Source organism: Etheostoma spectabile, chromosome 5 (assembly GCF_008692095.1).
Source record: "Etheostoma spectabile isolate EspeVRDwgs_2016 chromosome 5, UIUC_Espe_1.0, whole genome shotgun sequence".
NCBI classification, from domain to species: domain Eukaryota; kingdom Metazoa; phylum Chordata; class Actinopteri; order Perciformes; family Percidae; genus Etheostoma; species Etheostoma spectabile.
This window is the reverse complement of record NC_045737.1, coordinates 32,833,534-32,859,489: the sequence shown is the minus strand read 5'-3', so window position 1 is coordinate 32,859,489 and position 25,956 is coordinate 32,833,534. Positions and strand designations below refer to the sequence as shown.

The following is a 25,956-nucleotide window of genomic DNA, read 5'->3' as shown; positions in this document are numbered from 1 at the left end:
CAGCCTGCTGGGAGATCTCTGTTTACAGAACTTGATCAGCTAATGCACAATGTATCAATATCACTAGTGATGAGTAACTCATACCACACTATCATATGATCAAATTCAATGTCCTTATTTCCTGCATTCTGGTGTTTTTCTATATACAGTTACTATGAAAATACAGCAAGAAAGCTGTATGTTTATTACAAAGAACGAAGCACTTGCTGAACAATATTGTTAATATCACTTTACTCTCTGTAGCATACAGTGAACATAAACATGAGCCTGTATTGTGTTTTCTACATAAAGTAAGCCTTGATCAGACAAAAACCCCAGAGACATCCTTGTCTCCACACCAAAACACTGTCTAGACTGCGTAAATGCCTGTTAGCTGTTTGTTGTGTCTGCTGACAACATAACCATGGAGGCTGCATTTTCAATGTAGTGTATGTTGTTGACGGTTCATAAAATGCCGTGGAAGCATAGAGTTGATTATTTTAAAGGGGCAAACCCCATTCAAATAATATACTGTAGTTTAAATGGTGAAAGAGTAGGCTTTGACAAAGCCTACCCTGCACCTATTTTCTTTGATGTCTCTTTTAATACCATGCCTCTGGATATTCCGCCTTAATACCCTCTTATTTTGCTCGTCCTTTGTTTTTCTCTTATTGCTCTATCTTTCCCACTCCCCCATTTGATTCCCCTCACCCTATTCTCTCTGTCCTCCCCCACCCACTTACCCCTCTCTTTCTGTCTTTGCCCCAGGTCAAGTCACCAACACTAGCGGGGCTGAGTGATGACTCTGGCTGCACACTGACCTCTACCGACTTTAACTTGCGGTCTTTGACCCCGGACAAGAGAGTTGAGGGGCTGCTGGCCTTCAGCAGCCACGAGGAGCTGGACCGCTTCAACCAGGAGGCACGGCAGGGGAACAGACACCCAGAGCTGTTTGCTCTGTACCCCCCAGCTGACGAAGTGAGAAATAGAGACAGTTGGTACTCACATGCTGTATACTGTATATACTGTGCATGCGTGTTGGAATCATTTGGGCTAGGGTTGGTCCCTGTCGTTTTAAGAAGGCATACACACCATGATGCAGACTAATGCCAGCTGAATAGAAAATCCCTTTATTAAGTTGTCCAATATACCCTGCTTTACTCCCCAAATGGTTTTGGCTCCTCAGGGTAGGATCTGAGGTTGTCTCATTATTACAATATTACCTTAAAATCATCTTTAAAAAAAAAATAATAATACTTTTTGTAATACCTTTTATTATGCTATTATTTTCCAAATATTCACATACTTATATACCCACTTGAATAGTTTTCCATTTTGTAGTTTTAACTTCACTTCCTCCCAGTTTATAAACACATGTGAATCTTGTCTAAGATCCTGATTCTCCTCCAAGCGTCACAACTCCTAATTCTTTTTGGATGGTTTGAAAACGTTCTCTGCTATTGTGCTCCAGGAAGATGCAGTGGAGATCCGGCCCATCCCTGACTGCCCCAAAGAACACACTGGAGACCGCATCTTGATCCGATGCCAGACCATCAAGTATGTCATACATTTTCATAATACTGTAGGAAGGGGGGATTTAACAAGCTGCCTTAATGACATGGAGCCAACAGTTAGCTGTGTTAAAGGGGAAATTATTCCAAAACCCCCTTGTTTATGAAAATGACCTTTTGCTTAGCATTTAGCATACAGTACATTCTTGTTTGTCATATCTGATGATAAGTTAAAAGTCTGAGTAGTTTTTTTCAAAAAGGCTTGTAGATGTGACGGACAGCGCAGTGTGGGAGAGGGGAGAAGTGCTGTGTAGTGTCTGTTGTTCTTCTCCAGAAAATCACTGTTCCTCCCTCTCTCTATGGGATTTTGTCACACAGACACACACATTTATCATTGTCATCACCTCATTTAAACAGTTACAATACTACTATAGTACTACATATAACATATACACACACACACACACACACACGCACACGCACACACACACTTGAACTCAATGCTCAGCTTGCACTGGTTTGGCCACTGCACTTTAACCTTCAGTATCACTATCCATTAACCCTCAGTTAAAAATTGTTATCACTTACTGTGATACATTTTATATAACAATAATTAACGGGAATGAAATAGGAAAATATAGAATCAAATTTAAGTACAGGACAGGGAAAACCCGGAGTACATGTTGAGTATGCTAAGTATATGTCTTGATATTATTAAATTACTAATTTCCTTTTCCTTCTTGGCATTCATAGGTTTGAGATTGAGATTGAGCCCATATTTGCCACAATGGCCTTGTATGACCTGAAAGAGAAGAAAAAGGTAAGAAAATGTTGCCTCACAGTTGTCCTTATGATTTATGTCCTCTTAAAAGAGCAATAACACCTGAATTAGGAATTCCAATATGTTATTTCCATGGACAAGGAACGTTCAATCAATATTTGTGATGAGCTATTTTCTCTCAAAGCCAGAAAACAGAGAAGTAAGTTTCAAACTTATGACTTATAACTCTTTAAATATAAATTCTGGAGCTGCTCCATAATCAATGCATAGGATACTTTGAGCTTTATTCTACTGTAGTGTTCTCAGTTCTGAAATTTTTTTTTTTACTCATATACACAACCCTGGGTGCTCTCAGTGTCATCTATAACATCTTTACCAAGTCTTTGTCCATGGAGCAGGTTTTGGATTTGGGTGAGAGTTGTTCATATTTACCAATATTCTTGGACTTTCTTAGACCATAGTAATAACATGTATACATTTTGAAAATAGGCAAAGTTCCCCCTTTAATGGTATTTCTAATGTCGACTGAACGCATGTTAGAACTTTTGTCCTGGAAACTTGTGTGACATGTTCACTTCACCACATACAGTACAAAGGTAGGACAAAATTACACACCACTTACAATACAATTACCCTCCAGTAAATGCAAGTTTGGACAGGCTCATTATGTGTGTTTGTTGTGGAGACGATTAGAGTGTGTGTCAGTTGTTGTGTTTGGCCTACCTGTGACCAAAGGTCTTGTTAGTTTTTAGGTTTTGCAGACGCTTCACCTTGCTGTATTACATAGTTTTGCAGTGCTTCTGATTGATGCACCAGTAATTCTAACAGCGATGATGGAAAGATCACAACAAAGGTGTTTCTTATTTAAAGCACAATCTGTGTAAAATTGTTACAAAATTAATCAAATTAGAACCAGCTATAACTATCAAATTTGTCTTGTTATGCTGTGACACCAGATACACAATGTTTCAGATGTTGGGTGAGGGTTTATTGATGGTAAGTAAGAGGAAGCATCTCAAAATGCATGATGAAATATGTTAGAGAAAAACATCTTGAACAGAGAAGAACACTGGTATTTACAAGATTTACACAACTGGATAGTTATTTTTGGATGAAGTGTCTTGAAGGATTTAGATTGTAATTAAGTTCTCATGGATCTCTTAGATGAGACAGGGTCTCTCAGCGCTGCTGCCTAGCCACTTTCTAGCTTGTCTGCAGGGCTGATGGCTCTAAGATGGTCCTGGGCTGCATATAAGCTGGTCTTGAAACAACCCAAGCAATATAAGCTTTGTACTGTATAAAACAACCTGTATGTCAAAGTGTGTGCCGTCCATCAAGAATATTTTCAGTCTTGCTTACTACGGACGTCAGTCCATAAGAGCAGGGCGGAAGTGTCACATTTGCAGCATATTTCACTTAAGATGAATAATGTTTTGAATTAAAGTCTGTCCCTGTGAGGTTAATGCAACATCCTGCCGGTTATATTGAGTAGAGACGGATCCAGAATGTTAAAGAGCTATGAAACGTGTCCCTGTCTGAGTGAAGGAGAAGCCACCAAGCTTGTTTTCTCACTTAGATTTAATTGTAGTGGAACTGTGAAGCATTTGCTACTGACCCATTTATCCCTGAACCCTTCACTCTTTTACTTTCTGCCTTACTCCAGCTCTCTTGAGTACACTTTTCTCTGTCTCCTCAAGAGTGTTTTTTATATTTTATTTTCAGCCACATTTCTGCTACTTTTTATCCTCTTTATTCTCTGTTTCCCTGCATCCCTTACTGTTGTCTCTGTATCTCATGGGGATGTTGTTGCTATGTCTGGGTATGTTTTTTTGTTCACGTTATTTTTGTTGTTTCACATCTGTGGAATCTACAGCAGATGTTCGTATAATTCCAAATAATGCTCTAGTTATTAATCATGCCTCTGTGGTCCACTAGCCAAGGTACAGACACAGGATTTGACCCAACAAGTGGCCTACTTATGATATTAAATACATGGATCTAAAGAGTAGGCATGCAAACAGACAAAGATGTCATCACAGTAAAAATAGCCTACGGCAGGCATTTAGTAGTCTTCTTGTTATTTTTCTACAAGACCAGGCAAGCCTAGTTTAGCTGGACGGTGACTGCAGTCCGTTGGGATGACACAATAAGTGATCAAGTAAACCACTGCTTTTTTTATACGTGCAGTGGATACTCTGCAATCAGCTACGTGTTTCTCATTCACTGAAGAAGCAGCCTCAGTAAGCATATTGACAGCAGATTTATGGAACTGTATTGGACAATGTATGTGGGAAAGTAGCTGATGTCTGGCTCTTTTTTGGAATAGTGGTTAAAGGTATCTTACAACAAGCCACATCTTGCAAAACACTTGCTAAGTTGGCAACACTGGGGTGGTAATTGCATTAGTAAATGTTACGCATAGTAAATGTTTCTCAGGCACATAGCCTCTGTGAAAACTTGGTTTCATGAGACTATGAAGCATATTATGCTATTTAAGTCAGCTGGCTTTGATTATTGAGAAGCAATTTCTATTATTCCAAGAAGCCATCTGTCAGTAAGAGGTGGACTCCTCCACTGCAGTCTTTTGAGAACTCTCACTCTTGCGGTAAGTGTGCCTCAGGTGTATGTGCCAGTTGACATTTTTGTTACAAAATCTACGCAGGAGTTTGGCTTTCTATCTTGTTTTAACAAAATCAGATCTAAAACAAACCAGAAGTGATCAACTTAGAATACTTTTCTGAGTTTGTAATCTGATCAGTTACTGCCTTGAGGATTTCAGTTAACAAATGGGGCAGGTTTGGCTGCCAGAAGTTTGCTTTGGTGTGGTCAGTGTGATAGAGGTCCTATGGGACCAGCAGAATGAAGGAGAACGTTTCCAGTGAAAAGGATCACAAGCCACACACACCAGATCAGGCCAGACCAGGACATATGGCTGTGTTCCTAGCCTGAGGTCATTATGAAGGCGAGTAGAGAAACAGTGGAATGGACTTAACGGAAGATATTCCTGGGTCGGTCTTTTCTTTACATGTAACTAGTGACCTAGAGCCTTTTCTAAACTGATTGCTGTTATCTTCATTTGGAAAACAGATTCCTCAGATTGCTGTTTTGCATTTTATTATTTCCTAAATTTGATGTCCGTAAAAGATTCGTCAAGGAAAGTAATCCTGTACAGTATGTGCGAACTGTTCACCTTTCGTCTTTCTCCAGATATCAGAGGACTTCTACTTTGATCTGAACTCAGAACAGCTAAAAAACCTGTTGAAACCTCACACTCCACACACGGATCCGTCTACCCTGGCCAGATCTGCCATCTTCTCTGTGACTTACCCTTCCCCAGATATCTACCTGGTCATCAAGGTAATGATAATATACATAGCACCTATAAAAAAAGCTAAGAAAACTATGTAGCAGAAGTAAAAGGATTCAGCTATTTTTTCTCCTGGCTTCAAATAACCTAGTCCTACTCCCAAAATGGTTTTATATACCCTATAATTCAGTCCATTGCTTTCTTTGTATGTCTTGCTCTTGCTAAATACAGAATATGCCTTATACCGCACCTTTGCCAACAAACTATGGATGATGTTTTAGTTTGCTTATGCTAAGCTGCTCCGATGGCCCATCTACCTCCTGTGTATGTTTTAGGTTGAAAAGGTTCTCCAGAAGGGAGAGATTGGTGAATGTGCTGAGCCCTACATGACACTGAGGGAATGTGACTCTGCAAAGGTAATGTGGCACAGCAATTATTATCTGTGTGTGTGTGTGTGTGTGTGTGTGTGTGTGTGTGTGTGTGTGTGTACATATATGTTATAGTAGTATAGTAACTGTTTAAATGAGGATATATACTATGTTCCTGAAGTTGAAGGCATGTTTTTGCATTTCATTTTTAAAAATAACCAAATTTTGCTTTTGGTCTTTCAGAACAAGGACAAGCTTGAGAAGCTGCGAGGTCAAGCGGAGACATTCTGCCAGAGGCTGGGTCGCTATCGCATGCCATTTGCTTGGGCAACGGTTAAGATCATGGACGTCATCTCCAATGCTACGATAGATCGTGATGTCACCGACTCTGACAGCTTGAAAGGAGGTGTGTCCTTGTGTGTGTTCGTCCTAATGAGTGTCTTGGTTTTGTTTGACAGTAATACCATGTGATGACTGTGTGTGTGCGTGTGTGTGTATTATCTGACATTGCATTTTTTCCAGGTAAATCCAGCAGCATGGACCGGAAGGCACAGCTTCCCAGGAGGAATTCTGAACGTTACAATACCATTGATGATCAATTATGTAGCGTGTCTTCCTTCAAACCTGCTACCATCACTATCAGCACCATCTTCAAACAGGTCAGACAGCCACCCAAACACAAATAGACTACTATTTCCTTGAGATACATGATACAGTGTAAAAGACAGATAAGCTTGTGATTACAGCCTGGCCTTAGGTCATTATTTGAGCAAATGTACCATTCCATCAGGTTTGTCCTGGTCTATGTTTCTACCATAAAGCCTTGACTTCACTGTTGAAACCATCTCTATTTAAAGACATTGTCTTTAAGGCTGCAATTTAATGTGTTTTTTTAATTTACCATTATATTAACAAACTATTATATTTTTAACGTGTGTGTGTGTGTGTGGTGTGTGTGTGTGTGTGTGTGTGTGTGTGTGTGTGTGTGTTTGTGTGTGTGTCAGGAGGGAGATCGTTTGAGTGATGAGGATGTGCTCAAGTTCTTGTCTGAGATCAAGAAAACGTCCAACCCACAGAGGAGAATCAAAACAATACCAGGTGGTCTCTCTCATCACATCGAAGCACTCATTCTGAGATTTTATTTTATTTATTGAGGAATAGTTCTACCTTATGGGAAATGTTCATATTGTTTCAACTAATTTTTTCTTTCAGAGAGTTGGATACTGGAAGATGGATACCGCGCTCATGTCCGTTTGTTACATACAGTATAAAGCTGTAGCCAGCAGCCGGTTAGCTTAGCCTAGCACAAAGACTGGACAAATACTTTGTTAAATCTGTACAAAAACAAAGTGTGAAAACGATATGTTGGTTATGTGCCGGACAATTTCTTGGCTGTCAGTAACTTCTTGTTGTCATCACCATGATGTTGCCAGACAACAAGCATTTACTCCAGGAAGTTTCAGCGCCTGGCCAAGACATAGCCCAGCACATAACGCTCATAAACCACAAAGTGGTGTTTGTAGCCTTTAGTTTTTATGCAAATTAAACCAACTAAATATTAAGTGTTAATCAGTGGGTTTAAGAGGAGCTGTCAGGTTGATTTTGTTACCTTTGGACAGAGCCAGGCTGTTTATGCTAAGCTCAGCTAACTGGCTGCTGACTCTAGCTTCATCATGACCGACATGAGACTGGTATTGATATCGTATTTCCCCAGAATATAAAACTGTTCAATTCAAATGACATGATGTGATATAAGTTGATATATGTAGCATACTGTATGTGCAGGTCACTAATCTGTGAATTTCACTTATTTTGTGTCTTCCAGGTTCCATAAAACTGGACATGTCTCCAGTCCACGAAACACCAGTGGCATGTTTGTCCACTGAGCTCATCCCTCTGAAACCTGTGGCTGAGAAAAACATTCGGCCAGTCAAAGAGGTGCTGGAGTTCCCATCCAGTGAGGTTTATGTCCCTCACAACGTTTACAGGTGGGTTAGACTAGTATATAACCAAATGATCAAACACTCCTCTTACATCTTTTACATATACTGTGTGTGCGTGTGCGTGTGTATGTATGTATATATATATATATATATATATATGTATGTATGTATGTATGTATGTATGTACAGTATGTGTATATATACAATATATGTATGTATGGGTACATGTGTATATATATAATATATGTATGTATGGGTACATGTGTGTGTATATATATATATATATATATATGTATGTATGTATGTGTGTAGGTATGTATATATATATATATATATATATTTGCACACTCACAATACACAATACAAACAAGTGAACAAGTGACAAATGATTCATAGCTTGAGGTGTAAACATGTTTGTTTTCTCTCAAAGAGCATTTATAACTCTGAAAGGCCAGAGGCAACAAGAACAGTCATGCTGTACTTTCACACCGCTGTACTCACACCGCTGTACTCACACACCGCTTTGCTTTTTTTTGTTTTAAGTTTAGTGCCTATTTTTAGGCCTTTCCATCCCCGCTACCTGTCAGTTTTCCTCTTAGTGACAACAATAAAGAGGCATGTGTGAGCAGAGGGTTAAAGCAACACTCCGTTCCAAAATGGTTTTGCACATTGGTAACATCATGTGTGAAGTCCCCCCCTCACAAGCATTTGTTCAGTGGAATCTGTGGTTTCCTGTATTTCAGGTTTGAAGACAGTCTATAGTGTTGATAATGTAATAAAACCACAGGTCACAGTAAATTACTTTTATTTGATGGACTTTTCTGTGACATGACTGTCACCTTACCGCTACATGACTGAGATGTTGCTGCACAGATAGTGCCATCTAGCGATGTATAACTGAACTGCTTTATTTTTATTTATACAAGGGTTTTCCCATGCTTCACAATAATTAAACAAGAAATCTCCTCATTCTCTCCCTATGCACTGTAGGAACCTCCTCTATGTCTACCCCCAGAGGCTAAACCTTGTCAACAGGCTTACATCAGCAAGAAACATCACCATCAAAATACAGTTTATGAGCGGAGAGGATCCAACCTGCTCTCTGCCGGTAAGGGCTGCTGTTTCTAATCTGTGATCTCACAGCACCATTATAACAGTAAAATTGATTCATCCTGATAATTCCACTAGATTTGCTTCTGGAAGTGTGTGCAAAGCATAATATAATTCGTATTATGTTAATATGTACATGCACTGAAGTTAAAGGATAGCTTCACATTTGTTCAAGTCAGTTATAAAAAAAATAGTCAGGTGTCCATATGAAGAGTAAAAGGTTCTACTTGCTGTAATTATTCCTTCCTTTCATACTTACCATAATCCCCTCCTCATGTGGTTTCAATGTAAGTGACTGGGAACAAAATCCACAGTCCTCATTTTGTGCAAATGTATTTAATGATTTATGAAGTTTATCTTGTACCTTTTAACTTTAAGTTTTTCCCCTCTGTCCATTCTCAGATCATTTTTGGGAAATCAAGTGGCCCTGAGTTTTTACAGGAAGTCTACACCCCTGTTACCTATCATAACAAGCAAGTACACATTATTGAGTTACATTATACTGTTTGTAATAGCGTTTTTATTTTTTATCAAATGAACAGTCTGAGTAACTCAGTCTTATTGTCTCTCCCTGACTCTCTCTTGCACACTGGCTTGTGGTTTCCCCTGTTTTCTCATTTGTCCCCCCTCCATCCTTGTCTTCACCCATCCCTCTTTTCCAATTTGTGGCTTCCTTTGTTACTCCCTATTTTTCTATCTTCAGATCCCCAGACTTCTATGAGGAAGTGAAGCTGGCTCTTCCAGCGCGTCTGACAGAGAGACATCACTTGCTGTTCACCTTCTACCACATCAGCTGTCAGCAGAAACAGAACCAAGGCGGCAGCTGTGAGACGCTCATTGGATACTCTGTGAGATTTTGTCCTTCACTTACCCTTCCATATTTTGAAATGTACACACAGAAAGTGCAAGCATGCTAATATTAGCATTAATCTTCGAAACACTGCTGTGCCTAATTACATCCTGGACATCCTGAATTACATAACTGGAGACTTTTCTTAAAACACAGAAGCAAAAAAAACCAATGTGTAAGCAAACTTATAGATAAAACAATAAATGCATATTAATTAATTTACTAATAATAAATAATATGTTTTATTTTTTCTAAACTGACTACAGTTTGTAGAACTTGTTAAAGTCACACATTTGTTCTTAACTTTTCATCTAGTGGCTGCCCATAGTGAATAATGACCGACTGCAGACTGGTCAGTTCTGTCTGCCCATCGTCTTGGATCGACTACCCATCAACTATTCCCTGCACACGCCTGAGGTATACACATCTATTTTATATTTATATATTACATTTTAGACGTCCATAACATGCTACTGTATGCAAAGAATAAAAAAAAAATATTCTTAGATGGCTATGGACATAGTAAAGGCTGAACACAGACATGGAAGATACCCAGTTATCCTTCCTGTGTCTTTGTTGTGTAGAAACTTCCTCCTCAGAACCCCCCCGTCAAGTGGATGGAAAGTCACAAAGGACTTTTCAACCTTGAGGTCCAGGCTGTGTCATCTGTACACACACAGGTGAGTAACGCTTGCACACCCGAACACAAACACAATAATAGGTCTTATATAGGACTAAAATAAAATGAAGGGTTCCCCTTATTTTTATTTTAGTCTGTTATGCACATACATAGTCAAAACATCAATGTGTCTCTTTCATTGTTCCTTTGTTGCTTCTTATCTTTCTGCTTTTCCCAGTACCACACTTTAACAAATCAACCCTATATTTTCTGTACCAGGACAACCACCTGGAGCGTTTCTTCACCCTTTGCCATGCCCTGGAGGGAGGAGCTACATTCCCGCTGCGGGTCAGGGAGGAGAAGATTCCAGAAAACAAGCTGGAGCATGAGCTGAAGCTCAGCATCATCTCCCTGTCTTCCTCTCGGTTAGAGCCTCTGGTCCTCTTCCTCCATCTGGTGCTGGATAAACTCTTCACCCTCATCATGCAGCCCATGGTTATCGCTGGCCAGACCGGTGAGAAGTCACTGTTGATGCAGAGCTGTGGCACGTCATACATTTTGGGAAATTTCAAGTTGTTACACATGCTGCTAGGTTTTTTTTTATTAGTCAAATGCTTATTTGAGAAGCAAAGATGTCAAAAATCTCCTTGCTCCAGCTTCTCCAATGTGAAGATTTGCTGTTTTTCTCGGTTTTGTATCACTGAACGTTGGGTTTCTCACTGTTGGTCGGACCAAACAAGAAATTTGAAGATTTCACCGTGGGCTCTGTAAACGTCTAAGACATTTTGCTGACTAAATAATCAACAGATTAATCGATAATTAAAATATCAGTTATTCCATTCATCCATGTTCGGCGGCTTTATCCAGTGTTGGGTTGCGGGGGCAGCAGCTCCAGCAGGGGACCCCAAACTTCCCTTTGCCAAGCCACATTAACCAGCTCCGACTGGGGGATCCCGAGGCGTTCCCAGGCCAGGTTGGAGATATAATCCCTCCACCTAGTCCTGGGTCTTCCAGGAGGCCTCCTTACCAGATGCCCGAACCACCTCAACTGGTTCCTTTGGACGCAAAGGAGCAGCTCTTGGCCTAGCTTTTGCCGGCTAATAGGAGTTATTTACAGCCCTAATTACACACCACTGTGGTACAAATTTGCAGATTGAAAATGTGAATGATTAAGAGCAAAAAAATTAACTGTTAAAAGTATTGTTGTATTAATGTTTTCTATTGCTTAGCTAGTAGAGTAATCAACTAATCATGTTAGCACTAATTGACTGTTGATTATACACATCTTAATGTATTTCAGTTTTTAAGACCAAGGAACGATAGTGTTTTATTTGTCATGATATGTCTCATTCGGTAATTGATATTAAAGCTCTAACATTTTGGATCGCATGTTTATGTCTGTGTCCTACAGCCAACCTGGCTCAGATAGCCTTCGAATCAGTGGTGTCGATTGTCATCAGTCTTCATAACAGTCAGGAGCTGATCAGGGACCAGCAGGGTAGGAACAGCCTCTTGGCGACCTACCTTTACTGGGTGTTTCGTTTGCCTGATCCCCCTCGAGACATGCAGAATGCAGGTACTGACACAATATTTTATGAAGTATGAATTTGCTTACTTTTCCTTCTGATTGTCATTTGTTTATTGTATTAGCGTGGACTATTCTATGAATTAAGAATTGATCTTTTTTGTGTGTTCATGGGTCCTGTCTTCAGATTTAGGTAATATACCATCGGCAGAGAGCCGTTACAGCACCATGGGTCGAGCTACAGCATCTGCAGTCGGCTCTATGCTTCTCCAATCCAGAATCCGCAGCAGCAGCAACCCTGACATCCCTGCTCCACCTACCTCTGCGGATGATGCTGAGGTCAAAAACATCCTCTCTGCCAAGGTACAGAGGGTTTCCCCAAAAACGAATCTCTCTGTAGGAGCAGTCACCCCACCTTACAAAATCTTTATTTGCTTAGAATTTTTTTTTTTAAAGCGTCACATAAATAAATCTCAGTTTATGAAGTTTCTAGCTCTGGAAGGAGACTGCTACATAATATCCATGTACACTTAGAGGGAAATTGGCATTGATATTGAAAAAAGATACAAAAGACAAAATTACAGAGCACGTTTTCCCAAATTTTTGCTGAAATTCCATATTTCACCAGGCCAATGTGTGGTATATATTTATTTAGATGAGACAGACAGACAGACAGACAGAATATGTACATATCCCAGCATGCTTGCACATACACATTTGCCACACAGTCATTTGCTAGTCATCCCCACAGTACATTAGGTATTCTAATAGGCCACTAGACGCCCACTCTAATGAATGCATCCATCACGTTCAATGTGATGGAACCTGTGTGTTTCTGTCTCCAGGGCCACAACAACCCAGGCAGCCGCATGTCCACCATTGTGGATTTAAACAACTACCAGAACTCCACAGGAAGCACCAGGCCCTCCAACAGAAAGGTAAAAAGCTCCCATCATGGGATGTGAGATATTACGCCACAGGTTCCTGATTAAAGTTCGAAGCACCTTTTTTCAGACACTTTTATATTAATTAGAACTTATAAGATAATAATTGATGTATTCTACAAATATCCAACCAAGACTCATTCATAATATTTTAGCAGTGATGCAAAGTGAGGTAACCCAATATGATAAACTGAACAGGAAATGGAGGCAAAGAATGCCATGACATGAAGCATCAGTCAGTTTAACTCTTGGTGAGTTTATCCTCTAATGGAGCTATTAATAAAGCATAACATGTTTGCGCTGTAGTCTAATAAAGCAGAGTTGCAGCAGAGAACTGGTTGTAAGTGTAATACTAGATGTTTGAGAAGTTCATCAGAATATTTCTTCTAATTAAGTATTTTGTGGTTGGGGAATAATATGATAATGTATTGTATCGCCTAAACAATTTCTGTATATAATCATATGTGGCCACACAACATTAACCTAGACAGAATTGAATGAAATGATGATATCAGAAGCATACCTGGTTATGTTTTATTTATATTAGTACAAGTGGTAGTAGTTGAAGAACATTAGAAAACAATTCTTGTCTTAGAGACTTCTATTGGAGACTATTTCAATTATGCATGCATTTAACACTACTCAGACTTTAGACTTCCTCCACTGCACAGTTTAATATGAAGAGCTTTCCGACACCAGTTGCCTCTGGTTACCACAGGGTGGGAGTGTGACATTGCTGTGTGTTTTTGCTGTTCAAATCTCAGCCAGCATTTCTTTTTTGTCAGTTAAGTATGTCTTCATACAATATTCGTTTTACAATCAAATAAAAAAAAATACATCCAAGAACAACAGTACACACAAAGAACTAAAAGAAAATGAAGAAACCCTCAACAACTAAACAGCAGTGACGAAGACAGTCAAAAACAGTTACCCTTAAAACAGCACCTCTTGTAATTAAATCATCTCTATAATTTCCTCAAACACCGTTTCATTGCAATAGACCTTTAATATAAAATATCCCATACCTGGCTACATTCCCCTTTGCCATTATTCAATCTAGCTATTCAATACTGACACTATATAGTATTCAAAGGAAGCAGTCTCTGTTGTCTCATAAGTTTAGTCCATTCCGTGATTTGTGGCGTGTTTGCATTCTTCCAATTGCGCAAAATAGGTCTTGGCGTAGCCAGTATTGCAAAATAAATTCATACTGTGTGTAAATTTTTCTTTTGAGCTGCTGTAGCACAGGCATTTCTCCAGTGTGGGAATAACAAAGTCTATCTTCTCTTACATTATCATAAATTGATATTCAGGGTAATAATTGCAGATGCTCTAGTAAAGAAATATGCGTTATTCCTTTAGCTACCAAAGGGAGACTGTGTTTCACCACAGTTTGTGTATTTTCTGTCTTGCAGCAGTTTCATGAGGAGTTGGCCCTGCAGATGGTCGTCAGCACCGGGGTCTGCAGAGAGAATGCATACAAATATGCCTGGTTCTTCTTTGAGCTGCTGGTCAGTGTGCTTATTCTGTGAATTTACAGAACGTGATTCTTTGATTTACACTTAGCTCTAAGAGAAAAAGTAAGGACTGCTTAGGGTGTTAATGATAAATGGTTTAAGTTATAAAAACGACTTGCACAAAACAATACATGACCTCATGGTCACACACCATGAAAGATAATTAATGGTTTTATTATGTGTTGAACAAAAGGGCATTTTGATATCCCTGTAGTCTGTAATTTATCAAGCTGCTTCACAATTCATCGCTCTTTTGGAGTTTTGGAAGTGGATCATCACTCCCATTCACTCCCATCCCTTCACTTCATCTCACGTATTTATCTCTCTTCCTTCAATAACCTCACAAGAGGATGCTCACTAAAATTAATAAAAGGCTCCTTTTTAATTTGAATGAAAAATGAGGATAGACGGTGATGATAAATAATGAAACACTGCTATAGTGAGTTATTATCAGATCACCGTTTTTGTCCAATCAGATTTTCATCTGTCAGGTTACTTGACAAATTATTGATTTACATGCACATTCATCACTTTTGCTTTCAACAGACATGGATTTCAATGGCTTTCGCTGTTTACATCCGATGATTCAGAGTTGTTACGTCTGTGTGTGCTGATGTGCGATTGCTCAAACAGGTGAAAAGCATGGCCCAGCATGTGTCTCATCTCGACAAGCACAGCGTCCCTCGGAGAAACCGCTTCTCTGACCGATTTAAAGATGACATCACCACCATTGTCTCTGTGGTTACAGCTGAGATTGGGACCATCCTTGTCAAACAACAAAAGGTAGGGAATATGATGATGATGATGATGATGATGAGATGATGATGATGATGATGATGATGGATGATGATGACGACAATAACCACAAATTTAAATAAAATTTAAATGACAAAACTCTTCACTCTACCTTCTGTTCTCCTGGGTTGGTTAGAGGCAGTTTCAGATTCAGTTTACATGTTTCTGTTCTCCGAACAACAGGGAGTTAAAAGTGCTAATTATATTTTCCTCTGTGCTATCGAAAGCGCAGCTTTCACAGTTAGATGCTTGGCAAGAACTTCTCAGTGCAGCTTACTGGGTGTTTTTTATGGATTGTTTTCCTTTTTTTAGGAAGTAGAGCAAGCCGAGAAAGTCAACATCAGCTTGGCCTTCTTCCTCTACGACCTGCTGTCCCTCATGGACCGAGGATTTGTCTTTCAGCTGGTGAAAAACTACTGCAACCAGGTAGGTTAACAGTAATTACAAACGAACTATGTGTCTTTAACCCTTGTGTTGTTGTTGTTGTTTTTTTACTTTTTCTTATGTTTTTGTTCCTTTTTTCAACACTTTTGACACTATGTAACACTAACTTATTAACTTTAGTTTACAGTTATTTGGGGGATTTCTGGTCAATAAACCTCATTTATAGGAAATTATACCTAATGTTTGAATTAGAAAAGCAGAAATTAGGAATTATTTAGACTAAAATTAAAGGAATGGATGTTGATGGATAATCACAGACTGGAATATATCAACTTTTACTCAATACTTTCTCAAAACCACTTTAATTTGTTTTTCAAATGCTATAAAATTGAATAAGACACCCCAAAATGAATGAAAGTAGAGATTTGTACTTGCCAAAGAGCGTTGTGTGGAATCAATCATGTTATTTTGGGTAATTACAGTTGGGTAGTTAAAAAGAACATTGATATGAAAACGGGTCAATTTGACCCGATGACTACATTAATTCAGTCAATGGGAACTATTTTATTTTTGATTCTGAAAGAACATAAAACTGTTTAAGTATTCTCATGTATTGATTGCTTTTTGTTGTCGTTGCTCTATTTCCATTGTAGATGTCAGCTAAGTGTGTGTCAATGCCAACCCTGATCAGCATGCGTCTAGAGTTCCTACGAATCCTGTGCAGTCACGAGCACTACCTCAACCTGAGCCTGTTCTTCAGCAGCCCTGCCTCCGCTCCTGCCTCACCATGTCCATCTATCTCATCACAGGTCTGCCCACTTGTCAGTCAAAACTTGCAGGCATTCAAGTGTTTCATCCTTGGCAGTAAATACTACAATCCGATAAAGTGACATTTGTAGCAAGTCAAGATCATTTATACAGCTCTAAAGGAAACGCTTTGTCTCTATCCTTACACCCCTCGGTTTAGATAAGGAGTATCATCACAGCTGCAATACGTGAGCAGTGTAAATGTTGGTTTTACATTTACACATTTAAGAGAAAACACCTAGGAAAATACAAATACAAGAAGAATTAGATAGAAGAGATGAGATTAGATGGGATTCAGTTTAAAAAGGTTGAAAAGTACCTTTGCATTAAATTAATCTTACCCTTAGTATGTTGCTGTGCCTCTCATAGTGTCTGTCACTCCTTTGTTTCATCTCTACATTCAGAGTTCCAGCTCATGTAGTTTCCAGGAGCAGCAGAGGATCTTGGGGTTGTTTGAGCTTTCTCAGGAATTCAAGCAGCAGCACTACCTCACCGGTCTGCTGCTTACAGAGCTCAGCGCCGCCCTAGACATGGAGTCAGAGGGGTATGCAAACATAGACACATTTAAGTTGTTATCTCCTTATTACCTTGTTATTACAAAGCTATTCTTTTCTAAGTCTTATCCATTTTCTTTCATGGCACAAATAAAAGAACATGCATATTTGCTCACACATATTCAGAATAATTGCTTTGAATTGGACACATTCTAATAAATGAAACCAACTATGCCAAAAGATGTGTATAACCTCTGTAAGCACTTGGAACCGGTATGCTTGTAATGTCATCGGTGGAATCAATACAGCTTTTGTGTTTGTTCACAGGGGAAAGGTCCAGAGAAAGGCCATCAATGCCATCTACAGCCTGTTGTGTTCCCATGATCTCGACCCTCGCTGTAGTAAACCTGAGGTCAGAGCCAAGGTGGCTGCTCTCTACCTCTCTCTGGTGGGGATTATCATTGACTCCACCAACTACCTGGACTTTACTGGTACATACACATACGCACAAGCACTCTGAGACATGGATTGCATATATGCTGAATCAAATACAAACACTTGAAGTCCTTGTTGATGTATAATGTCATCTTGTCATTTCCTGCATTGAAACATACAGTACACATAGACTCAAATTATTCATGATAGATTACCACACACAGACATGCATTTTGCAACCATAATAATAATTTAATAAGTTGTACTTTTAAAAATAAATAAATTAATAACAATTTACACTCTATTGTTATTATACACGGGCCTGAAATACACACCCTCAGGTCCTTTTACATGCAAATAGAGAGATGTCAGAGTGAGTGGGCTGCGACTGCTGGACAGGCGCCCTGAGTGGTTCCTCAGGGACACCTCGGCAGTGCCCAGGAGATGAACTGGCATCTCTCCAGCTACCAGTCCACACTCCGTACTTTGATCCGTACTTGGACTTGAACCAGCGACCCGTCAATTTCCAACCCAAATCTTTACTACTGACACCCTAAAGACTACAATATTGTGCGCATAGTTATGCACAAACTCCCCCGCCCTTAAGAGTGGTGATACAGTCTACTTGCTGCCTCCTAGAGAAGCCTATTGTATTTATACTATAGAAACAATGCAATTGTACCTTACTGAATGACTCAGTTTATCAGTTTCCTCTCAATGTTCAATGTTACCCACTCTTTTGTGACTTCAATCAAGTTTTATTTCATCTTCCAGTGTCTAAAATATATCTCTTTGTTATGTATTGTGTGCTATGTAGTAGTTCATCAAGCATGTGTTAGTGCTTAATTCCTAAGTAAACTGTAAAAAAAAAAAAAAAAAACTCAGTAGTGTCAAAGGTTTTGCACAGAAGGGGCTGTAATTGAATCATTTAAGCTCCAGTCCTCTCTTCTAATCATATTTGACCCGTGTTTGTCTCCGTAGTTTCTGACACGCGCGGCGGGAAAAACAAGGCAGGCGTACCTGAGGATGACCTTGAAAATGTCCCACCCATCAATCAGTCTGTTGCCATGGCAATTGCAGGGAACCCCTTCAACACGCTGGGACGGAATGTTCTCGTTTCCATGGCATCTATGGTAAAATGTTGAAATAATTTCTTAACGTTGAGAAGAGAACTAATTGTGGTATGCTTTTTATTATTTTTCAAAAGTGCTGTTGTATATGAGCATTCTGCCTCCCAACAGGTGAGCTGCACTAAGGTAGATTGATTAGCTGTCAAAGCCACACACACACTTCATCCATCCTGAAAAATCACACACACACACATACACGCACACACACACTGAGATGGTTTATGGGAAGGCATTGCCATCATAAGTGAAAAGGGCCGTCCTCCCTGACAAACACATCCATCAAGTGTAGCTACAGCAACAACACAGGCACTAAAACTAAATGCTGCCATTCTCTCTCTCTCTTTCTCTGCTTCTTTCCAAGAGATGAATCAGTCTCTTGTATGTTGTCACATGAAATACTGTCGTGGAAAAATCACAACTGAGCCATCGGCCTGGTATCCATCACTAATCTAAACATGACGACTGTTCCACATTTTCCCTTCAGTGTTAGCAACAAAAATGCTTTTTTTCACATGGAGCATACTTTCAAATAAACAAGTGATGTTTTTGATCATGAGCTGCACATATTTGACGTTGGTTCTGGTGAGCTTCACTCAGTTCTGCTGTGTAACAGAGACCTGGAAACCAGGTTCTAGGTGGGACACCTAGAGCACTAGGAGGTTAATAGCTACATTTATCAAAGCTGCCACACAGTGAAGCAGCAGTAGCCCTCTATAGTAGTGATTCATCATCACACGAATGAAGGTAAATTAATCTGCAGTAGATTTAACACCTATTAAGATGGGGGAAGAGAACCAGACTTCACTAAAGCCAGTGTGGAAGGAAGTTTCCAGCCGTGTTTGTGGTTAAGAGAAGCTTGGGAATGATATACTGTTAGTTTGTTTTATAAACTTATTATATTCACTGTATGATTCAACGGGGTGAGCAGGAAACCACCACTGACAGTGTTATGGATGTGTTTCTTAGTGAGGGTTAGCTACAGTATAATAGAAATATATGAATTTGTTTGTGCTGCAAGCATTTTGGATCAAAGCATTTCCCTGACTGAATGGTTATGCGATAATATACCTTAAAGCTGTAGTGCATAACTTTTTGATATTAACGAACATCAGTTACATTCAAGCCAACGCCAAATGAGTTGCTACAAAGCTATTTAAGACTCTCAGCTCCACACAACTCTCTCTGTATTTCTCAGTAGGGCTATATTTAGAAGATGGTGTCGTCCGGTGACTTTCCTGCGCAGAAATTTGACTGAAGATAATGACCTCTTCTGAAGAATCCATCATGTTATTTTAATCCTCCATGTCCACCTTGCATAGTAGCAACTCCGTGGGGGAGGGGTTGGGGCGCGTGCACTATCATGGAAGGCTGCATCATGTGGACGCGCCGACAGTGTTGTTGTCATTTTTTAGAATTCCTCATGGGGGCGACAGAAACTACGCACTATAGCTTTAAATACCATATTTTTACCATTATTTTTTCTAACCTCCCATTGCATCACTTTTTATTTCTTTTGTGGCAGGTAATTTCTCAGTCTGGCTGCACGTACAGCAGATGCATGTATGGACATTTGTGTGTATTTCTCTGAGTAAGTGCAGGTGCTCTTTGTCTTCAGTGAACGCTACATTATACTGTATCATACTATGTCTGTCTCTCTCCTCTCCTCTTCCTAGCAAGGAAAATCTGTAGCCACCCTGGCGGCAGACACCAGTCGCCACCTGTTGGTGTGTTTCCTGTGGGTGATGAAGAACGCGGATAGGAGCCTGATCCAGCGCTGGACTGTAGAAATGCCTCCCTCGCTGCTCAACAAGCTGCTGGAGCTCCTCACTATCTGTGTGTCCTGCTTTGAGTATGGGGTCAGTTTGCTTGTAGAAGTCATTTAAAAAAATGTTATGTTTATATAAATACACATGGAAACTTTGCATCAGAGATGGCATATATTTATTTATCATACAGAACTTAAGGAGAAGTATCTACTACAAAATATTCAAACTATATGCATGCTTTTTTATACCTGGTGAATATGCGTTGATAGGGCAAGCAGAGCGGTGACAAAGTGAGCACTCAGGCCCTACAGAAATCTCAGCAGGCCAAGCTGCAGCTGGAGGAAGCCCTGCTGAGAGGAATGGGAGCCCGCGGGGAGATGATGAAACGCGTTGGAGGTAATTTATCTCCTCGCACTGTAAGGAATACCTGTTAGAATTGCTTTTCTGTCAAATTTAGATCTGCATTTTCTGCAATATGTCAAAGTTTTGAACTGGAACTACCTCCAAAACTAGTGGACACTCAGATTTTCAGAATGTTAGTTATAATATTTTATGTGCGGCCAGCAAGTAATAATTGTTCATTTGTTTCTATACATCTCATCTAATTTAATTGTTTTACAGCAATACACATTTTGCCATAAAACAATGTTAATTCATTGATTCCTGTGATATAGTTTAGTATATAATCTGTATTCAAGTAAACATGCATGTTCGTTTTCTTCTTTTCTTGAGTCGCTGCTTTTAAATCCCTCACAGGAATGGATAGGACTATTGGTCAGAGAGAGAACCTACGATGGAGGAAAGACCTCACTCAATGGAGACAGACCAACGACAGACAGGATAAGTAGGTTACAACTTGCACGTCTTTGTCCAATTTTCAAATTGTCCCCTCTTGATTTCTCAGTGTCTCTCTGTTTCTCTCCCTGTTATTCTTTTTGTGCTTTCCTTTCCTTTCTAAACATCTTTCTTACTCTTATCGTGTTCCATCAGGACTAAAGCAGAGTTAGACCAAGAGGCTCTGATCAGTGGAAACTTAGCCACCGAGACTAACCTTATAGTGCTCGACCTGCTGGAAACCATTGTACAGGTCAGAACACTCTAACCTGCACCCATGCAATATCTCAACACTGTACACTATCTATACATAATTGAAATACCAGCAAAGTTCCTGATTAGGTATTTAAGTTAACCCGGATCAGTTTTCTTGAGAACAGCTTGAAAACATTGAGACCAAGTTTAAACCAGAGTGTGGTGTCACTTAGTGAATGCATACCATAAACCATAAAACAGTAAAAAAAACAAAAAAAAACACGGTTGAATGCAAAGTAAGTGTTTCAAATTGCTGTGAATGACGTAACAACCGTAACAAATGAGTTGAGCACACATGAGGCACAGTCTTTCAGTCTTAGCTTGAAACATATCTGGTAAGACTGAATATTGAACCTCTGTTGTGAAGTCCTCACTTGTGCTTCCCAGTGTAACCACAGGTGTTGGTCTCATATTATTTGGTGATTTTTTTTTTTCTTCATTTCTCCTGTCCAGGCAGTGCCATTGGCTGAGTGTAAGGACAGCATGGTTGGTGGGGTGTTAAAGGTGTTACTTCACTCTCTCACCTGCAACCAGAGTACCACTTTCCTCTCTCACACCTTCAGCACACTCAGAGCTCTTGTTGTCAAGGTACTTTTATTATGGCCTGTGTGTGTGCTTGATTGAATTCAAGAGGAGGTGTGTGTGTTGGTGTGTTTACATGGAACACTATCTGTGTCTAAGTTTAATGTTCTTGTTTGATTGTGGGGGTGGCAGACTGCTGGTACAAGCCAGAATTATTTATGTCTATTTGCGAGCATGTGTCTGTAGATACATGGTTCAGTTTCTCTGTTTGTGTGTGCAGTTTGGGGACCTGTTGTTTGAGGAGGAGGCAGAGCAGTGTGCGGACCTGTGCCAGAAGGTGCTTCAGTACTGCAGCAGCCCTGTCGATGAGAACAGGAGCCAGGCCTGTGCTACCCTTTACCTCATCATGAGATACAGCTACAGCAATGCCAGTGTAAGGACACACACACACACACACACAAAAGATGATCCTGTGTATACTTCCTGTGGGTTGTAAGGATGCGCACACACACACACACACACAGAAACACACAAAGCAAATGTCAGTCGAGTGTTACCTTCCTGTCAGATAAAACCTTATTTAACATCTGAGCTTGCAGGAGAAATTGCATTTACGTCAGATCAAATTCAATTTAAGTGCACATATGAGTTCAGAATTGCATATGATACATGTTCATAGAAGCAGGGAGTCACACACATCTCAGCCTATCTTCTCCACTTTTCCTTTCCCACTAGGCTTTAATGTCTTTTCCGTGTCTATTTTGAGCGTGCCGCAGAAAGTTTCTGCTGAAGGATGTGTCTCTGAGTAGAGAGCAGAGAGATATGTCACTGTCTGCCTTGCCATGTTCCTACCCCTCTTTAACTAATGACAGCCAGAACTCTGTGAATATGTGTGTGTATGTGTGTGTGTTTCAGTACATTATATGTGTGAATGTTTAAATATATGTGCTTTAAGGTCAGGGAGAGCGTGTGAAAGGGGAGGAAATCACGAAAGAGATAGGAGTGTTTTTGCCAGAGGTGAATGAAGGGAAATAAAAAAAGAGACATATCTAAAGGAAGGAAGGTATCTTCTTTCATTTTCTCTGTTAGTTCGATCACTGCTATTGCAGTCGATATTTCCTGGGGTTTACAGTCTTTACACTTTAATGAAAGTCAGACACTAGCCTGTGGAACACTCTTACACACATGCACATACACCACACACACACACACACACACACCACACACACACACACACACACACACACACACCACACACACACACACACACACACACACACACACACACACACACACACACACACACACACAAACAGTATCTACAGTTTAAAGAGAGTATTTCCCATCTGCTTGTCACAGCCTATGTTTGTTTATATGATGTATACAGAGGAAGCTGTGATCTGAATTAGCGTAGCAGCCGTATGACTCATTCATTCAGAACTTACCCTCCACTTCTTCCTTTGTTATCTTTTCATCACTTCATCTTTCTGTCTGTCTCAAACACTTTTTTCCTCTGTCCATATTTTACTTTCCTTTTAGATTGTTGTAATAAATAGAGAAAATACCAGGCTCTCTCTCTCTCTCTCACACACACACACACACACACCCCACACACACACACACACAACACACACACACACACACACACACACACACACACACACACAACACACACCACACACACACCACACACACACACACAGAGTTAAAGTGATGGGTGGTTAGGCTCTGGCTCCATGCTCAGTTGAACAGAATGGGGCCGTAGAGATGATCCATGGGTGATTATGTCTCTGCTAATGGGAGATCATTTCCCGCTTAGCTGGTCATGCTGGAGATAGATGGGACTTCCCACATACACAAGCTCACTCACTCTCACACATGCACAGTCCTCGCTGCAAAGGATGGAGGGGTGTTTGTCAGGCCTGTTATTTTGGACAGGTAGTGTGAAGGATGGAGAGACATGGAAACGGAAGTGGGCAAGGGACAAACAAAAAGAGAACAGCAATACAGCTTAGCAATGTTAGTATCAAAAACATTTTTCAATTGCCTAATAACATCTGTTGCGGCTTTCTTATTTAGTTTGCTGTCAAATGGTGATGATTAAAATGAACATGGCAAAAGCAAAGTGTTTCCAAAGACACCATATTGCATGACTTGGAAAAGATTTTGAAAACTTATTCCAGTGAAGTATGCAGATACACTACCGGTCAAAAGTGGGGTCACTTACAAATTTCCATGCCACTCCATTATAGACATAATACCAGCTGATCTGAGTGGGTGGCTGATCTTTAATGCAATATCTACATTGCCCATTATCAGCAACCATTGATCCAATGTTCCAGAGGCACATTCTGTTTACTAATCTGATATCATTTTAAAAAACTAACTGAGAAAACACTGGAGAATCCTTTTGCAATTATGTAAGCACATAATGTAATTTGAAAACTGCTGACAACTGCTTGAAACTGCTTGAAAACAATGCAACTGAACTCAGCTGGTATTCTGTCTATAATGGAGTGCAATGGAAATTTCTAAGTGACCCCAAACCTTTGACCGGTAGTGTATGCTTTTCTAACTTTTATGTATACACATACTGACATAAAGGCTTTGACACTCATTACACTGTTTTTCTTCCATATATGATACAAGCTTTTGTTTAGATGTACTGATGTTTTTAGCAAGAGTCATCACAGGTATGTTCTGCTACCCTAACAATATGTCCCAAAAAAAGAGTAATTGATTATTAGTAATTGCATTTATTCACTAATATTAGGATAAGACAACAACTGATAGAATTAGAGTAGTAGTAGTAGTAGTAGTAGTAGTAGTAGTAGTAGTAGCAGTAGTAGCAACAGCAGCAGCAGCACAAGGAAAAGCAGTTGTAGTATCTGTGTGTATGTTATGCCTGTTGCCTGCAACAGTGTTATATTGGGCCACACGAAGAAAAAGTATTATTATCATTATGTATATTGTAGGCCATTTTTAAAGATTATCGTGAAATTTGAAGCACATAGGGTACTTTGGAACTGACCACCAAACATTAAAGCCAGTCTCTGATAAAAAATATATGCCCTGGGCATTATTGGAAATTTTATGGTCTCTAAGCAATGTAGAGGGAACATGTAATCACCCAGAAGAAGGAATGTTAGTATTCTTGCAAGCTGCAAATGTCTGTTATGTGTTAGTGTCTTGTCTAGCCAGTGAATATATATTAAAGAAAAATATCTGTCTATAGCTTTCAGGGAAGGCATCAAAAGACATTTTAATTTGGGAGTCTACGGAAAGCATATTCAAATCCAATTCAGCCGTGCTAGTCTTCAGATTTACATAAAAAAATTTACACATTTGTCTGATCGTAGGATAAACACTGCAAAACATTTAACACTCACTGTGGTCCCTGCTGTATTTGTCAGAACTTCTCAAGAGTGAAGATGCAGGTCACCATGTCTCTGGCCTCGCTGGTGGGCAAGTCTTCAGACTTCCAGGAGGAATACTTACGATGCTCACTGCGCACCATCCTGGCCTACGCAGAGGAGGACACTGAGATGCAGAACACTCAGCTGCCCTCACAGGTATAACATACTACTGGATCACATTGCTGATATTTTCGATCGGATTGTAGCCTCATACCTGCCTCTTGTGTTTGTTTGTATTGTCAGGTGGATGAGCTTCTAAGAAACCTTAACAGTATTTTGTCAGACACAGTGAAGATGAGGGAGTTCCAGGAAGATCCTGAGATGCTCATGGACCTTATGTACAGGTGAGAAACCCCGTCATTGTCATCATCATCATCATCTGTGAAAGGCTGTCTCTTTGTCTCTCTCTGTTTTCAGTGTCATACTCTCTGCTCTCTTCTCTCTCTCATCACCCTGTGGCTTCCCTCTATGTTGTACTGCTGGTTTCTATTTCTTTGTGGTCTGGACTGTTTTGTCTCTATTTGGTGCCCTCACTATGGTAACCATGTGGTAGCAGTTTAGTCTGATCTGGCTTTGTGTATATGCAAATGCAAAACAGTGTGTGTACAAGTGTGTGTGTGTGTGTGTGTTTGTTAGAGCGAGCACGAAGGGGAAACAGTTGGAC

The 25,956-nt window shown here is 39.9% G+C and overlaps 1 protein-coding gene and 1 long non-coding RNA gene across 4 annotated transcripts in view; one reads left to right on the top strand and one right to left on the bottom strand.

The window, feature by feature from the left end:
- The window catches only part of dock8 (dedicator of cytokinesis 8), a 60,821-nt gene that overhangs the window by 22,442 nt on the left and 12,423 nt on the right, over window positions 1-25,956 (top strand). For 2 of the 3 annotated variants that reach the window (XM_032515185.1, XM_032515188.1), the window contains 33 exons: window positions 748-957; window positions 1,451-1,536; window positions 2,244-2,310; window positions 5,479-5,628; window positions 5,914-5,994; window positions 6,190-6,352; window positions 6,469-6,605; window positions 6,951-7,044; window positions 7,772-7,934; window positions 8,880-9,000; window positions 9,405-9,472; window positions 9,703-9,847; window positions 10,165-10,266; window positions 10,434-10,529; window positions 10,748-10,982; window positions 11,880-12,044; window positions 12,181-12,356; window positions 12,839-12,931; window positions 14,353-14,448; window positions 15,088-15,237; window positions 15,562-15,675; window positions 16,287-16,442; window positions 16,845-16,984; window positions 17,262-17,425; window positions 18,351-18,502; window positions 20,173-20,355; window positions 20,535-20,661; window positions 21,022-21,109; window positions 21,256-21,352; window positions 21,808-21,942; window positions 22,157-22,309; window positions 25,290-25,448; window positions 25,536-25,636. In XM_032515185.1, the coding sequence (XP_032371076.1) occupies window positions 748-957; window positions 1,451-1,536; window positions 2,244-2,310; window positions 5,479-5,628; window positions 5,914-5,994; window positions 6,190-6,352; window positions 6,469-6,605; window positions 6,951-7,044; window positions 7,772-7,934; window positions 8,880-9,000; window positions 9,405-9,472; window positions 9,703-9,847; window positions 10,165-10,266; window positions 10,434-10,529; window positions 10,748-10,982; window positions 11,880-12,044; window positions 12,181-12,356; window positions 12,839-12,931; window positions 14,353-14,448; window positions 15,088-15,237; window positions 15,562-15,675; window positions 16,287-16,442; window positions 16,845-16,984; window positions 17,262-17,425; window positions 18,351-18,502; window positions 20,173-20,355; window positions 20,535-20,661; window positions 21,022-21,109; window positions 21,256-21,352; window positions 21,808-21,942; window positions 22,157-22,309; window positions 25,290-25,448; window positions 25,536-25,636 (4,367 nt within the window). Of the gene's footprint in view, window positions 1-747; window positions 958-1,450; window positions 1,537-2,243; window positions 2,311-5,478; window positions 5,629-5,913; window positions 5,995-6,189; window positions 6,353-6,468; window positions 6,606-6,950; window positions 7,045-7,771; window positions 7,935-8,879; window positions 9,001-9,401; window positions 9,473-9,702; window positions 9,848-10,164; window positions 10,267-10,433; window positions 10,530-10,747; window positions 10,983-11,879; window positions 12,045-12,180; window positions 12,357-12,838; window positions 12,932-14,352; window positions 14,449-15,087; window positions 15,238-15,561; window positions 15,676-16,286; window positions 16,443-16,844; window positions 16,985-17,261; window positions 17,426-18,350; window positions 18,503-20,172; window positions 20,356-20,534; window positions 20,662-21,021; window positions 21,110-21,255; window positions 21,353-21,807; window positions 21,943-22,156; window positions 22,310-25,289; window positions 25,449-25,535; window positions 25,637-25,956 lie in introns of all 3 variants that reach the window. The other variant, XM_032515187.1, reaches the window with a different exon arrangement.
- LOC116688960 (uncharacterized) lies at window positions 9,231-14,246 on the bottom strand. The gene is made up of 3 exons (XR_004331895.1): window positions 14,149-14,246; window positions 10,107-10,109; window positions 9,231-9,241 (listed from the first exon to the last, which is right to left on the bottom strand). It is a non-coding gene; the product is annotated as an uncharacterized LOC116688960 (long non-coding RNA).